The 12,686-nt window shown below is 36.3% G+C and overlaps 2 protein-coding genes across 6 annotated transcripts in view; one reads left to right on the forward strand and one right to left on the reverse strand.

Moving 5' to 3' along the window:
- LOC115455707 overlaps nucleotides 1–12,686 on the forward strand; it is a 150,202-nt gene that overhangs the window by 26,979 nt on the left and 110,537 nt on the right. The window lies entirely within an intron of this gene.
- On the reverse strand, nucleotides 3,058–8,231 carry LOC115455709. The gene is made up of 2 exons (XM_030184380.2): nucleotides 7,894–8,231; nucleotides 3,058–3,778 (listed from the first exon to the last, which is right to left on the reverse strand). The coding sequence occupies exons 1-2, from the start codon at nucleotides 8,072–8,074 to the stop codon at nucleotides 3,246–3,248; spliced, it is 714 nt and encodes a 237-aa protein (XP_030040240.2). The 5' UTR covers nucleotides 8,075–8,231; the 3' UTR covers nucleotides 3,058–3,245.

Here is a 12,686-nt window from a genome sequence, read left to right on the forward strand (position 1 = left end):
ATTTTCAAATAGGCATTATTCTGTTAATGTACGTATTTATTTTGTTATGTCATGTATTTTAATAGAATTTTGTTTTCTCTTCACGATTTTAATCCATGACTCGTAATATTTAGAGGCAAGTTAGGTGCAACCCAGTAATTGTTAACATTAATTCGATATTAGTGTCAAATGACGTTGATTCGTCCTAAATTCAGACATAAAATAGGCATTTGGTCAATTCTTTACAATTCCAGAAACGAATTTAATCCACTACGATGAATTTTGATACACTTATTTTTTTCTTAATCTAGAATTGAGCCTTTCTGAAATTCTGATTACCATATAATATTTAAGTATTTTATGTGTCCTAAAAAATCGAAATATAAACAAAAGCCGCATCAAAATCGATCCAGCATTTCAATGCGAATAAGCAACCGCCTTTGTCTCGTAGAGATAATTAAAGGTTATAAAGATAGCTGATAAACGAGTGACATTGTTTTAAAAGTTCTTTTATTAGTGGAGTTCTTTCTTTGGCCATTAAGATCTATCTAGTAATTAAAGTACTGCTAAGAGAACTAAGGAGTGAAGTTTTATTTTTTAATCGAGAATTTTTCGATTTGTTCGGCTTTCCTAAACATGTTGAGCGTCACTTATTATTCAAACTAATACTTATAGTGTTAAAACAATAAATACAATATAAAAATATATACAATATAAATATATATAATAAGTCAACGTACGATTCTTTTTTTAATATATCTAGAGTACAGGCTTAGTGTTTCGACCATACTGCCTGGAGTCACGTGACTCATACTTTAAATTAAACAGCCGCTCTGTCACGTAGTAAACCATAGACAAACTAATATAGTTTATCGCACATATGAGGCGTTGTACCGTATTGCGTAATAGGTACCATACAATCAGCTGAGAACAAAGTTACCAACAGACATGGCGGCACAAAGCTGATTGCTCGCACACACGCGATGGCTGACTCATGGCGATGCATTACCGTATCAGTATATGCCCTGGATGTTGATTGTATCTGACTTTTCATAATACTTTAGCCTCATACATTGGGCCAGAATATAGTGTGTTGTGTGTACTACTTTCATCTCTGATTACCCTTTCGGAGAAGTATTACAGCTGTAGTAAAAGGCGCGTTGTCGGAATGAGCCCGTATGGCCAGAATTTTACTGTGTTTATAGTCTATGACCAAACAGAATATAATTCCTAAAATTAATCGATAAAAATTTGAAATTTAATTTATAGTACTTGAACGTATAGTATTTGATAGTAAATACAAAAGATTTGCACGTTTATGTTTCCCTGGCCAGGCGAAGACCTCCCTTCTCCTATATATGTAACTTTTAACGTCAGTCCTAAGTAATAGAGTTGCGGGCTTCACTTGAGGGTTGTAGTTAGTTACATTACCAGGGCTTTATATGAGTCGTAGTTTAAGCAGCTCCCGTTCCGCGAACTTGAACAAACGATATCAATATCTTGCAGATATCCGACTGATAACAATTTCATTCACGACAGCCATGTTGCAGCGGATGATAACACGTGACACCCTGTATAGTATCGGAAGGGTCAAAGTTGCCGCCCCACCCCGGCCCGCGCCTCCCCAGCCGTATCGATCCGGCACGAAACTTTCGCCGCGCCGTTGCCAGCTCGACGTTTGTTATTTAGGAATTATTGTTACAATAATTACTTGTTGCTGTACCAAAACATGGTAATCGCGGGTCTTGTTTTAAATTTCGAATTGGGTTTTAGAAATATTGTTCTTAATTTGAATTGAGTTTTTTATAATAGTAGGTTTTTCTTTATTTAAAACAGTCTTGCTCGTTGCTTCGCTACAAAATTCCATAAACAATGTACGACGTCATCGCCATATTTTTAAAGAATCAAAATATGTATATAAAAATCATTTTTTCCCACGAGGGTAAATAACCCGGATCAAAAGCAGCCTATGTTATAATCCAATACAAGGTCTAACAGTATGCCATATTTCATTCAAAACTGTTCAGTTGTTTCTGCATTTACTTCTAACAAACATCTTAATATTTTAACAAAGTTTTATATTTATACTATTAGTAAGTATTTTATTAAAACTAAGTATGGCAGCCAGTAGCAGCCGAAAAGATAGAATTTAGATTCTGAATAATTCGGAATCGAGTTTAGTTTTAGATACGTTATTGCTACATAGTTGATCTTACTGCCTACACATATTTATTACGTATTATCACGCCTATATCGTTAAAGGAGTAGGCACAGCGCAGATACATTTTGCCCAATAGTTTTTTGTCTAATAGCGATTTTGTAATTTATAGAAAATTACTCTACTTAATATCGAACCTAGGATTTTTCCCAATAACAATTTAAGCACGTCGGTTAGCAGTACTCATAGAATACTAAGTGTGGCTCGCGGCTTCACCTGCGTGAGGAGACTATCCCGAGACATTCCTGCGCTTTAAAACATCCATTATATCTCTCGGGAGCTAATTACCGGATTAAAAAGTAATATATTTTTCAATTCCGGACATGGTCTACCCGTACGCAATATTTCATCCAAATCCGTTCAGCAGTTTTTGCGTTTACTTGTAACAAACATCCAAACATTTGCACAAACCTTTAATTTATAATAATAGTAAGAAGTAGATCAGTTATAAGCGTTACTATGTAGATACTGGGGTTGCCAATGTTTGCTATGTATCAGAGCTTCTCTTTAATTCCCGGTAATATACCCGTAGTTCAACAACTATTTAACGTAGTAGAGGGCCAGATTATTGTCATCTGGACACAATTCTAGACCGACAGACCCTGAGCAAAAAACAGTAGCAGTTAGTTATCTGACCCGGGGCTCGAACCCGAAATCTCAGCACGGCAGTCGTCAATACAACTAAGCCACCGAGGCAGTTCAGTGTTCATCATAATTTCATTGATTATATCATGTTAAACCATATTATTAAGCAATTACTAAGTATTTATACTCTATTGATAATTGTCAACCCTAACTCATATTGCGGTTATAATATATTTCATATCAGCAAGGAAGGGAAAGGTTTAAAATACAAAAGATATGAAAATCGGTACATAAAAGGTACCTTATTTAATTTAAAAGTGGGATACAATCAAAACATTAAATCAGTCATAAACGTCACTTATTTATTATCTTATCACAATAATGGAATGATAAAAAAAAATAACAATCCGCATTGTTTACAAATGCGCCGTACGCGCAGTAAACACTGCAGATTGACAGTGTCTTATTCATCGTCGACAGAACCTGGGTCTATTTTAAACTTGCCATTGTTACTTCTAATGCTCTTAACTATCGCTATGACGTTGCTACGGAACTCTAGTTTCTGGTCCAAGTCGAATGATCTCACAGCGGGCAGTAAGGATTCGAAGAAGGACCTGTCATCATCTTCTGCGACGCTGTAGCTGCACGCTGCCTCCGGAAATGGACTCTCCACGTATTCTAATTCTTTTCTTTTTGAACTCTTTCTTTTTCTCTTTACGTTCTCTGGCTCTTCTTCGCTAAGCCAGTTGTCGCTTTTGATGTCAAGCCCCTTCTTTAAATACAGTTTGTTGTGCTTGGTGTCTTCTGCTTCGCTCGCCCATGTATCATCATTGTTGTCTGCATCGATATCGCTTCCCGAGTTGCTGTTCTGTTTGTAAATGTTTTCTAGGAACGACAAGTTTTTGGCGTACATGTAACCTCTCTTCCCGTACTTTCTTTTTATATGTCGCACGTAGGAGTCGCGTATGTTCCGCCATTTGCCATGGAGTTTCCTGTCTGCAACAAAGGTGTGTGTTTTATAATATATTATCGTTATCGTATCCATGCTATACATTCGCTCTAGCTAACATGTGACGAATTCGCTGAAGTGCATTTTATAGATAAATACACTGATAACACTAAACAGACTTTTTCGTTGTAAACAGAACCTTAATTACGTAATGTTTGTGACGCCCGCATTCGGCTGAATGTTAAGACTCTCCCCCGAGCAAGCGGCCTTGAGTGTTCGTTCCATACGTTTACAGTACACGAATAACAGTCAATATGCAAAGGTTTACAAACAATTGCTTCAGAAAATCAAGTTTTGTTCTTTTCGTAAATTTTAAACTACCAAAATGTTCCTTATGAAATTGTCTTTCTAATAGTGTTGATTTCAAATGAAACTGTGTACTTCGTGAGGAAATGCAGAATTGTTTTGAATTCGCATTTTCATTTTGAAATTAATTAAGCACCATTAAAATTAGCAAAAATGTATATAACCGAAGTAAAGATACATAAGATAAGATTCTTAATACCTTTTCTATAAGTATAAATTTCGAATAACTTCTAAAAATAAAGTTACCGCCGTTTTTGCGGGGGGGAGCGACTTAAATAACTATGGTAATAACACGTCTAGTCTCATTTGGGATTACCGTTCTCATTAGTGCAAATCTTTTGTAATTGCTGACACAAAGACCACTGTTACAAGCATGTTATTAGGATTTTAGTACTTACATGGACAGAAACGTTACACAACATTGTAAGTACACAGAATTGGCTGGAAATGTCTTGAATTACGAAAATGTTAGTAAAGTTAATTTAAACACATGCATAGCAATGTTATGGAACCACTAAAAGGTTTTATTAGGTACATAAATGTTTAAAGAAAAGCTCAAGTTTTCCCTATTATTTGGCTTGGTAGTTGGTATTTAAAATTGTGCAGTGACTTACGCCATCAGGCTGGTATTCCATATCTCAAAACCCACATTTACACTTCCTCCACTTAGTGGAGTAAAAAAAAATACTAAATTTAAAAATGTGAAATAAGCGAGATAAGTATAATTCGAATGTATGATTGTTATAATATTTGAAAAACCTGATAAAATTTTTCTTTATTTCTCATAAGAGCAAATTACCGGTTATAAATATACATTTTAATTCAGAACATAGTCTACCCGTATACCAAATTTCATCCAAATCAGTTTAGTTGTTTCTGCGTTTACTTCTAACAGGCATTCAAAAATATTTAGCTCTGGCAGTTATCATATTAGGGAGATAAGACCTAAACCTTCCCTGAAAAATATACATTTAAATAAAGATAACCCCATCCAAATCGAATTAGTAGTTTTTGAGAAGATTGCGAATATACAAACACTCATAGTTACATATAGGTAAAATACAGAATCTCCTTTTCAAAGTCGGTCTAAAATAACGTGCAATTTGCTGTAAAAACCTCGCGTTTTTGCGGAGCGGCAAATTTAGTCGCAACCTATAGTTAGCGTCGAATTTATTTTATTTGGACATAATCGAGAAATAATGTAACGGTGAGGCAAAAGAATTGTGTTTTTTCTATTTGGTTGTAGACGTAATTATAGGCAAAAAGTCGGTTTGAAATCAATAATTGAAAATTTCGGTTATTTTCGTTGAGATCACGCTGAATAATTTGATTATAATTTTAATTCAATAGTATTTAAAGGGCATTTGAAAAATATAAATACCGTATTTTTATTTCTCTTTATTTTATGGCAACATTGTTGGATTTTCATTCTTTAAATATTGTTATGTGTGAAATGAATTTTAAAGGCTGTCAAATTATAAATAAGATATCTTTGGCATTATGTTTATTAACCGGCTATGGTGAACACTTCCCATCACGCGACATCGCTATTAGACGACCTACTGGCCACCACCTCTTATAAAGCTTTAGTTCGCCCTAGTAGCTACATACCAAATTTTTATATCAAAACATTAAAATCCGTTAAACATTATTTCTAAACCTAGATTGACATTAATTGACGCCATTGCAACGTTTTCACTTTCTGACTGACACGAACTGACTTAAACGTAACACGGCCTTCATACTTGCGCTAAAATGACTAACACTTTATTTTTTAATGGTGCATACAATCAAGTTGGATGTTGTCATTTAAAAAGTTATTTCGATAGTCTAAAGTGTTTGAAGTAGAATAATACGAGAGACAATAAACAAAGTATATTTTAAAATAAATTAACAAAAAGTATATTATTAGACTGTCATAATGTGATAAATACAACTCCACTAATGTCAGTTCGTTCTCTCGTTCAATCTATGATATTTGTTAATGAAACTAGATTATATTTTCTATGTATGAGTCGGTGGACTACACTGGTGTTATCTATGATTTCTGTGTAATGGGCGGACCATAGTCTGATATCTGTGATATAATTGAATGTCACTATTCTTGTAAATACCGCCGGCAATAGAATAAAAAGGTATGTAGTCAATTACCCATAGTGCTTGCCGCGCTCTAGTGAGAAAAAAACTGATAGCTTAGGTATCCTCATATTTACGAAAAGGTAAAAAATGTTAAGAAACGTAGCGATTAATTTACCGTGCATTATGTTGCTCTAGACCAGGGGTGGCCAACTTGGTAAGACCCAAGATCTACTTTTCACTGATGATACTCTGCGCGATCTACCAAGCTACATACATCTTGAAATCTTAACACATAGTTCAGCACACAATTTATTATTATTTTGATTAAAAAATAATACAAATCGATGCGTGCAGCAGTTAGTGATTAGGTATGTTGCGCGGTCTGTTCTACGTATTTATATTTTTGCCTTGCCACGATCGACTGGACTTGTTGTGGCGATCGACCGGTTGGCCACCCCTGCTCTAGTCGCTTCCAATTTCAACATTATTAGACCTCCATTTTCGTAGCCCCAGAAGCGTAATAGTTTGGAAGGTATAGGCAAATCTCAAACGTCTGTTTTACTAGTCAGCCATTTGGGAATATCCCAAATACTACATTCATTATAATTAAATATATTTAATATCTTCCTTTTTTTTAATTGTCCATTCGACCAGCATCAATTCATGTGACGAGGATCCCAACCTCGGTTACAAAATCTGAAATCCTTTGTAAAATAGCTTCGTATAAAACCTATTAGATCTTTTTCCTGTCACCTAATAACTGTAAATTCTAATAGTATTTTAAGTTCAGTACCTAAAGGAATGATAAGTTTATTAGAAAATATATATCGAAATAACAATGTTAGAATAGCGAAAGTACTTATAGTAGATCGTAACGTTGATCATAGTAGGATTAATGGTATATTATGAAATAAGTTAGTCGACAGTAAGATTAGTAAGGTTACGTGGAATGCTGTACCAAATACCATGAAACAAAACGGTACGAAATAATAAACTCTAGCATCCAAATTCGCGAAATAAGTAATTGTAATCCACTAATTTATTATTTGTATAAAGGTTTGCAATTTGTTCATAAAATCATAGTAATTTAACCATTTCCTTGGATCACTATTCATCCGTATAAAATTGTGTTAAAATTCATTATACACGATTATTTTGCATTTTCGAAAGCTAAATCTTCCCTATCTGACAGCTTAAGTACTTATACTGGATACCAATAAGAAATTCAATCACTAAACCCCATCATATTTAATTTAGCAATTCCACATCACATTCTACTTTCCAGACCGTTGTCCAAATTAATAATGTTTTTACTTCCTATAAAACCGATTTAACTCGCTGTCCACCCACAACCGGTGAGATAGTAATGATAAATGACGTACACGAATGATGGATTATTGCGAGGAAAAAAGTTAGATTCAGTGTGAGAACAGGGAGGGTAGGGCTTGCCTGGTAACAGATTATGACTATGCACACAGCACACAACACTTGCGGCGTAGTCTACTATAGGACTTGTAGTCGATGTGCGTGAATCGATTTTAGTATTGATTCATCATCGAGCCGGCCGGGCCCGCCGTAAGTAGCTGTACGATCGCCGATTTCCCGCTGTACGCTCGTTCCACATTCAAAAGCAGACACTTCGGGTGCGCCCGCTACGTCACTTCGCTTTTTCAGCAATTTTGGCGTTTGCAAAGTCTTTCTCGGTCGCCATACTTACAGACATCCAATTTTTCAGTCTCGGGCATATCATCGAAGTCATTAATAAACACCCTGGCGACCTCCGCCCACGCCTGCTGTTTCCTGCTTTTGTACCTGTGGTCTTCACAGTTCAAGTCCCATATTTCTGGGTACTTCTTCACTTCACTGATAAACAGTTCAACGTCGAGGCAGTATGTCATGGTGCCGCGGAGAGAGCTGCGTGCCGACGAGCCGGACGAGGAACGCGCGTTCGCGGCGGCGGCGTGCGCCGAGTGAGGAGGGCCGCTGCGTGGCCGGCGCGGGCCCGCAGCGGTCGCGCGGCGCGCCGTGTACAGAGCGGCAACGTCGCAACGTCTGCCTCACGCCCGCTGCCGCCGCGCCGCGCCGATGTGATTTTGGATTTCACTGCATCGCTTCGCTATGCGCATTAAAATAGTTTAAAATATTTCAATGTCGTATTAAAAATACGATAATAAACATTTTCAAGATATAATAATTTATTATCTTTAATATACTTAATATTGTAAGTAAGTAGTAAGTATCGTCGATTTGAAGTTCGTTGCTCCATTTATCGCGTATATTCCCTTCTAATTATTAACAATAAGATTTTTAGTAGATAGGTTCCAACTTTTCTCATACAATTATTTATAATGTAGGTAGGTAGGTATCTGAGTTGCGTATCTAGTGAACTAATAAACAACTTTAGAAGGCGTTGTATCACTAAATTGCAGCAATGTCTCATTAAACGATCAATAACGATGATGTGTCGCTGCCGGCACAATTTGTGCAATTGGGCCTCATTCACAACACACATTTCGTGTCACTTTGATCGTTCACAATCTCCGTCTGCCGTGAGTACGTTGGTATACTATACTAAGTAAGTATATCGCCGATCTTTTTGGCTGGAGTTTTATTATATTCAGGGGGCCTCATCCGTCTACGGAGGCAAATCCGTCTTTGTGCAATCAATGCATTGTAACAGAACAGCTTTTATAGCCGTACATTTAGATAGGAGATTATTGACTCTTATATGGGACTCTTACTTATATGGGCATTAAAGCTGTCCTTTGGTTAAACGCCCCGAATTGCAAAATGAAGGCTATTCCTCTGTAGACGGAATAGGGCCTGATGACCATACCCTCACCCGCTATACGGCTCCTGTAATAGTTGTCTTACCTTAGAAGACTTACCGCCATTTTCAATAAACTATTCCAATCGCTTTTTTCGATCTAACTCAAAAGTTGTCCCGAAACAAGTTTTTTAACATGCTTACAAATTACTTATTTCGATTAGTTCATTCCTGGGCTCAGATTGAGGATTGAGATTGAGATCATTTATTGAAATTGGCTGTAAGTTTTAATTGCAGCCTTCTGGTAACTTAACAATATTATAAGCACGAAGTTTATAAAGTTTTTTTTGCACCAAACCATGAAATGTATTGTTCTAGAAATACTTAAAAGGAACGGCTACATTCGAACTATTTTACCACAGCTAAAACTTAGCCAAGGGTCTAGCGATATAAGTACCAAAAAAGGCTGACTTAATTTGTTTTTGGACCTCTTCAAGAGCAGAACCTAGCACATAAGGTAAACACAGAGGGCGCGCGCATCGCCGGTGGGCGCGGTGCTGTGTGGGCGAAGTTATTTGGCTTTGACCCAAATGGCCTGAGGGATTACTCGCGTTCCTCCGATATTTACACATCGTTCCGCCTTATGTACTAAGATATGTTTATTTTAGTAAATAGACTTAAAAATAGTCAGGGTGTTTGCACTCTAATTATTGGAAAGCGTGGCTTCGAAATAAGCTTATTAAAAACGAGTGTCCTGGGTCTAACACTGCAGATTTTTCTTTTATTATTCATCGGATTTATATTAAGTATATGAATGACGTGCGTTATTCAGTGTCAGTGTGGTTTCCGCGTGATATCTTTTTCATGTAGAAATCGGAGCCTACGCGCAGTAAACACGATTCGGTCGGGAACTGCGTTCTTTACAATGGTATACGAATTATAGATGTCTCATTAGCACACGTAATTCTTCTTCGTGACATTGGATTATAATTCTCTACAAAGACTAAGTAGTTGTCTTTTTGTTTATAATGGTTTTAATACGTCATCTCTTTTGACAGGTCAATGTCAAGGATGTGTATGTGTGCGTACGGAACCCATTTTCCGTTTAATTTATTAGGTAGCTTTTGTATGGTAGATCTATACTTTTATAATATCATTGGTTATTAAAGCAAGAATTCGTAGCGAAAACGCACGTTGCGCAATCTGCAAAAGCTTCTAGATAGCCTTAGAACCTTGGCTCTTTATAATACCCTTTTCAAAAATACAGCCAAATCTACAACCATTCCTTTTCCTAAAATATTACTGTTGGGGATTTCCAAAATTAATACTTCGTGTTAAAAATAATATTTCCTTGAATAGGTATCGCTTAAATGCGAACAAACATTCACTTGAACGAGTCCGTTGTACTAAAATAAGTTGTTGATTGACCTTCGCATGTCTGTTACATAATTGTTAATCGTGCAATAATGGCTCATTAATGGTAATTATGTGCGGTGAAAAAAATATATTTTGGTTTTACCTTGTGGTGTAGGTTAAAAACAATGTTGTGGCGCAGTAGACGGGAAAGGGCTGTATGTAGTCTTTATAAAATAGCCGGCAAACAACTTGAGCACACTACCGCCAACTAACGTACAGCTAATAACATTTTAACAAAAAATTAAACCGCCTTCAAAAGCCACTAAAAATACAACACTACCTATATACTGGTTACCAATGGAGTGGGTAACTAAAATTGCTAGATACATGAACAAATGTACGATAACTTCATGATCTTCTTGAAATTAGCGTGGCATGGTTAGGCTTATTCTGTATGCCAATTTCAATTGTAAATTGTTAAAAAAACATACGGCATCAGGGCCCTATAGACGGCTTGTGAAATAAAATAAATCATCCTCTAAATGATGGACAGTACCGTAGGATAGAAGAGTAGGGAAGAATCGACCGCACTGAACCTTGGAATGTATCTGACATTTTTAGTAAAGGCCAGGTCAAACGTACCCTGAACCGGCGAGAATGCATGAAAAGATTGATGAAGGTGGAAGAAGCGTGAGAAGTATGCTAGAATCGTACAAAGTGGGAATCCACAGTCTCTGCTTACCCCTATGGATATGCGTGATACCATGTATGTATGTAATATGTATGTATAATTCTAAAGTAAGTCATCCATAATTTTTCTCATGGCTAAAAGGATATCGTCAAAATTATCCACGTGGCCTTCGACTAAACAATGACGTTTTTAATCACAGCGAGTTAATTATTAATTATAATAAATGAATATTAATTGTTTGAGGTCGACGACATTGTTTATTTTCAGTAGTTTTTCCTTATTCTGTTTGTTGCATTCAGTTCTGCGAAGTTTCAGCGATAACATTTTATGTCGCTCTGTCATACTTCGGAATTGGAAGCAGTGTGAACTTTGGAGGATATAAATGGACCTTTATTCTGTAGGCATTATGTTTCAAAATATACCTGTACATAATATATAGATCATTAAATGTATTGCTCGTTGGTTTAATGGCGGGGCATTAGGACTGTATCCCAGGGGTCTTAATAATTTATATTTTCTGTCTTTCTAATATATTTTTTCATTTGAATTATGAGACGAGCGAGTGATTTGTCTAGTCCATAAACAGTTGCGAAACCTTCCAGGATTCTTATAAAACTGTATTATTACATTTTTTGTACATTTTTTCCTGGACAAAATCCCCTTTAAACTAAATCAATACATTGCTTAAACACATTGCTGCTTTACATCAGAAGCAGACAACATGGCGGTACCTTACATTGTCCAGGGAACTCAGGCATATATAGATTACAATATACCTGCATCCCTCTGGTCTATTGCAAGGCAGCGTGTCCTCAGCCACGAGGCACAGGTTCTAATTATGGCGCATGCGTCATATCAGACCTTCCCCATAGCACGCACTGCATAATCTATTACGGCTGAGCTAACAATTGTGATTTATCATATATGCAATACGTATGTATACAGCTATGTATATAAGAGTTATGTATCCGCTTTGGATGTTCAAGAACGCCTCTTTAGATTGATAGGTGGTGGTAGAATATGCTCAAGAAGTAAAATCCGCCATAGTCGCTCGCGTAAGTGTGCTGCGTTCCGGAATCGGTCTGTGGTTCGGGTTCCAAAAAGCCGGCATAATTGTGTCGACTGGCGAGGGGTAATCATCTCTCGTTAATCGATACTCGTAGCTGGACCCTGTTTCATTTACCGTTAGATTCAGTGCCTTGCTGGTATAAAAAAAATAATCACGAAATTCACAAGAAAAGCATCTAAAATTGTTTTTTTATAGAAATTATTCGTAAATCTTTGTATACTTTTGCCCGTAACTCGTACGTCCTAAATGTGGAACGACTGCTCAAGGCCATTTAGTAGAGGGAAGGTCTTAACTCTAAACCCAAATTAGGTTAATTAATTATTTAGGTTACTAAATAAATTAAGTTAGTCAAATTATTAACTTGACTAAAGGTGTCTGAACATATAATTTTTTTAGAGTAAATTAGTGCAAACACCTTCAATTACTAAATTACTTTCTAATCGTTGGAAATAGTAGTTTATTCCAAACTAAGCGACATTGACAGGATTTTCAAGGTCAGAACGATAGTTCCGGTGATTAACACGTTCAGACAAACAAAAACTTCATAATATTATGTATAGATAAGTTTTTATGTCACATTGATTGCGATTTCTTTATCAACTGCACATTTATCGCTAAAAATATGTA

This window comes from Manduca sexta, chromosome 9, assembly GCF_014839805.1.
Source record: "Manduca sexta isolate Smith_Timp_Sample1 chromosome 9, JHU_Msex_v1.0, whole genome shotgun sequence".
Lineage (NCBI taxonomy): Eukaryota > Metazoa > Arthropoda > Insecta > Lepidoptera > Sphingidae > Manduca > Manduca sexta.

Bases quoted from the DNA above. Each gene is read 5' to 3' on its own strand.
- LOC115455709 (XM_030184380.2), bottom strand. From the start codon at position 8,074: ATGACATACTGCCTCGACGTTGAACTGTTTATCAGTGAAGTGAAGAAG. The intron at 3,779-7,893 runs GTAAGTATGGCG...CCTTTGTTGCAG, and splicing joins GACTGAAAAATTGGATGTCT to ACAGGAAACTCCATGGCAAA.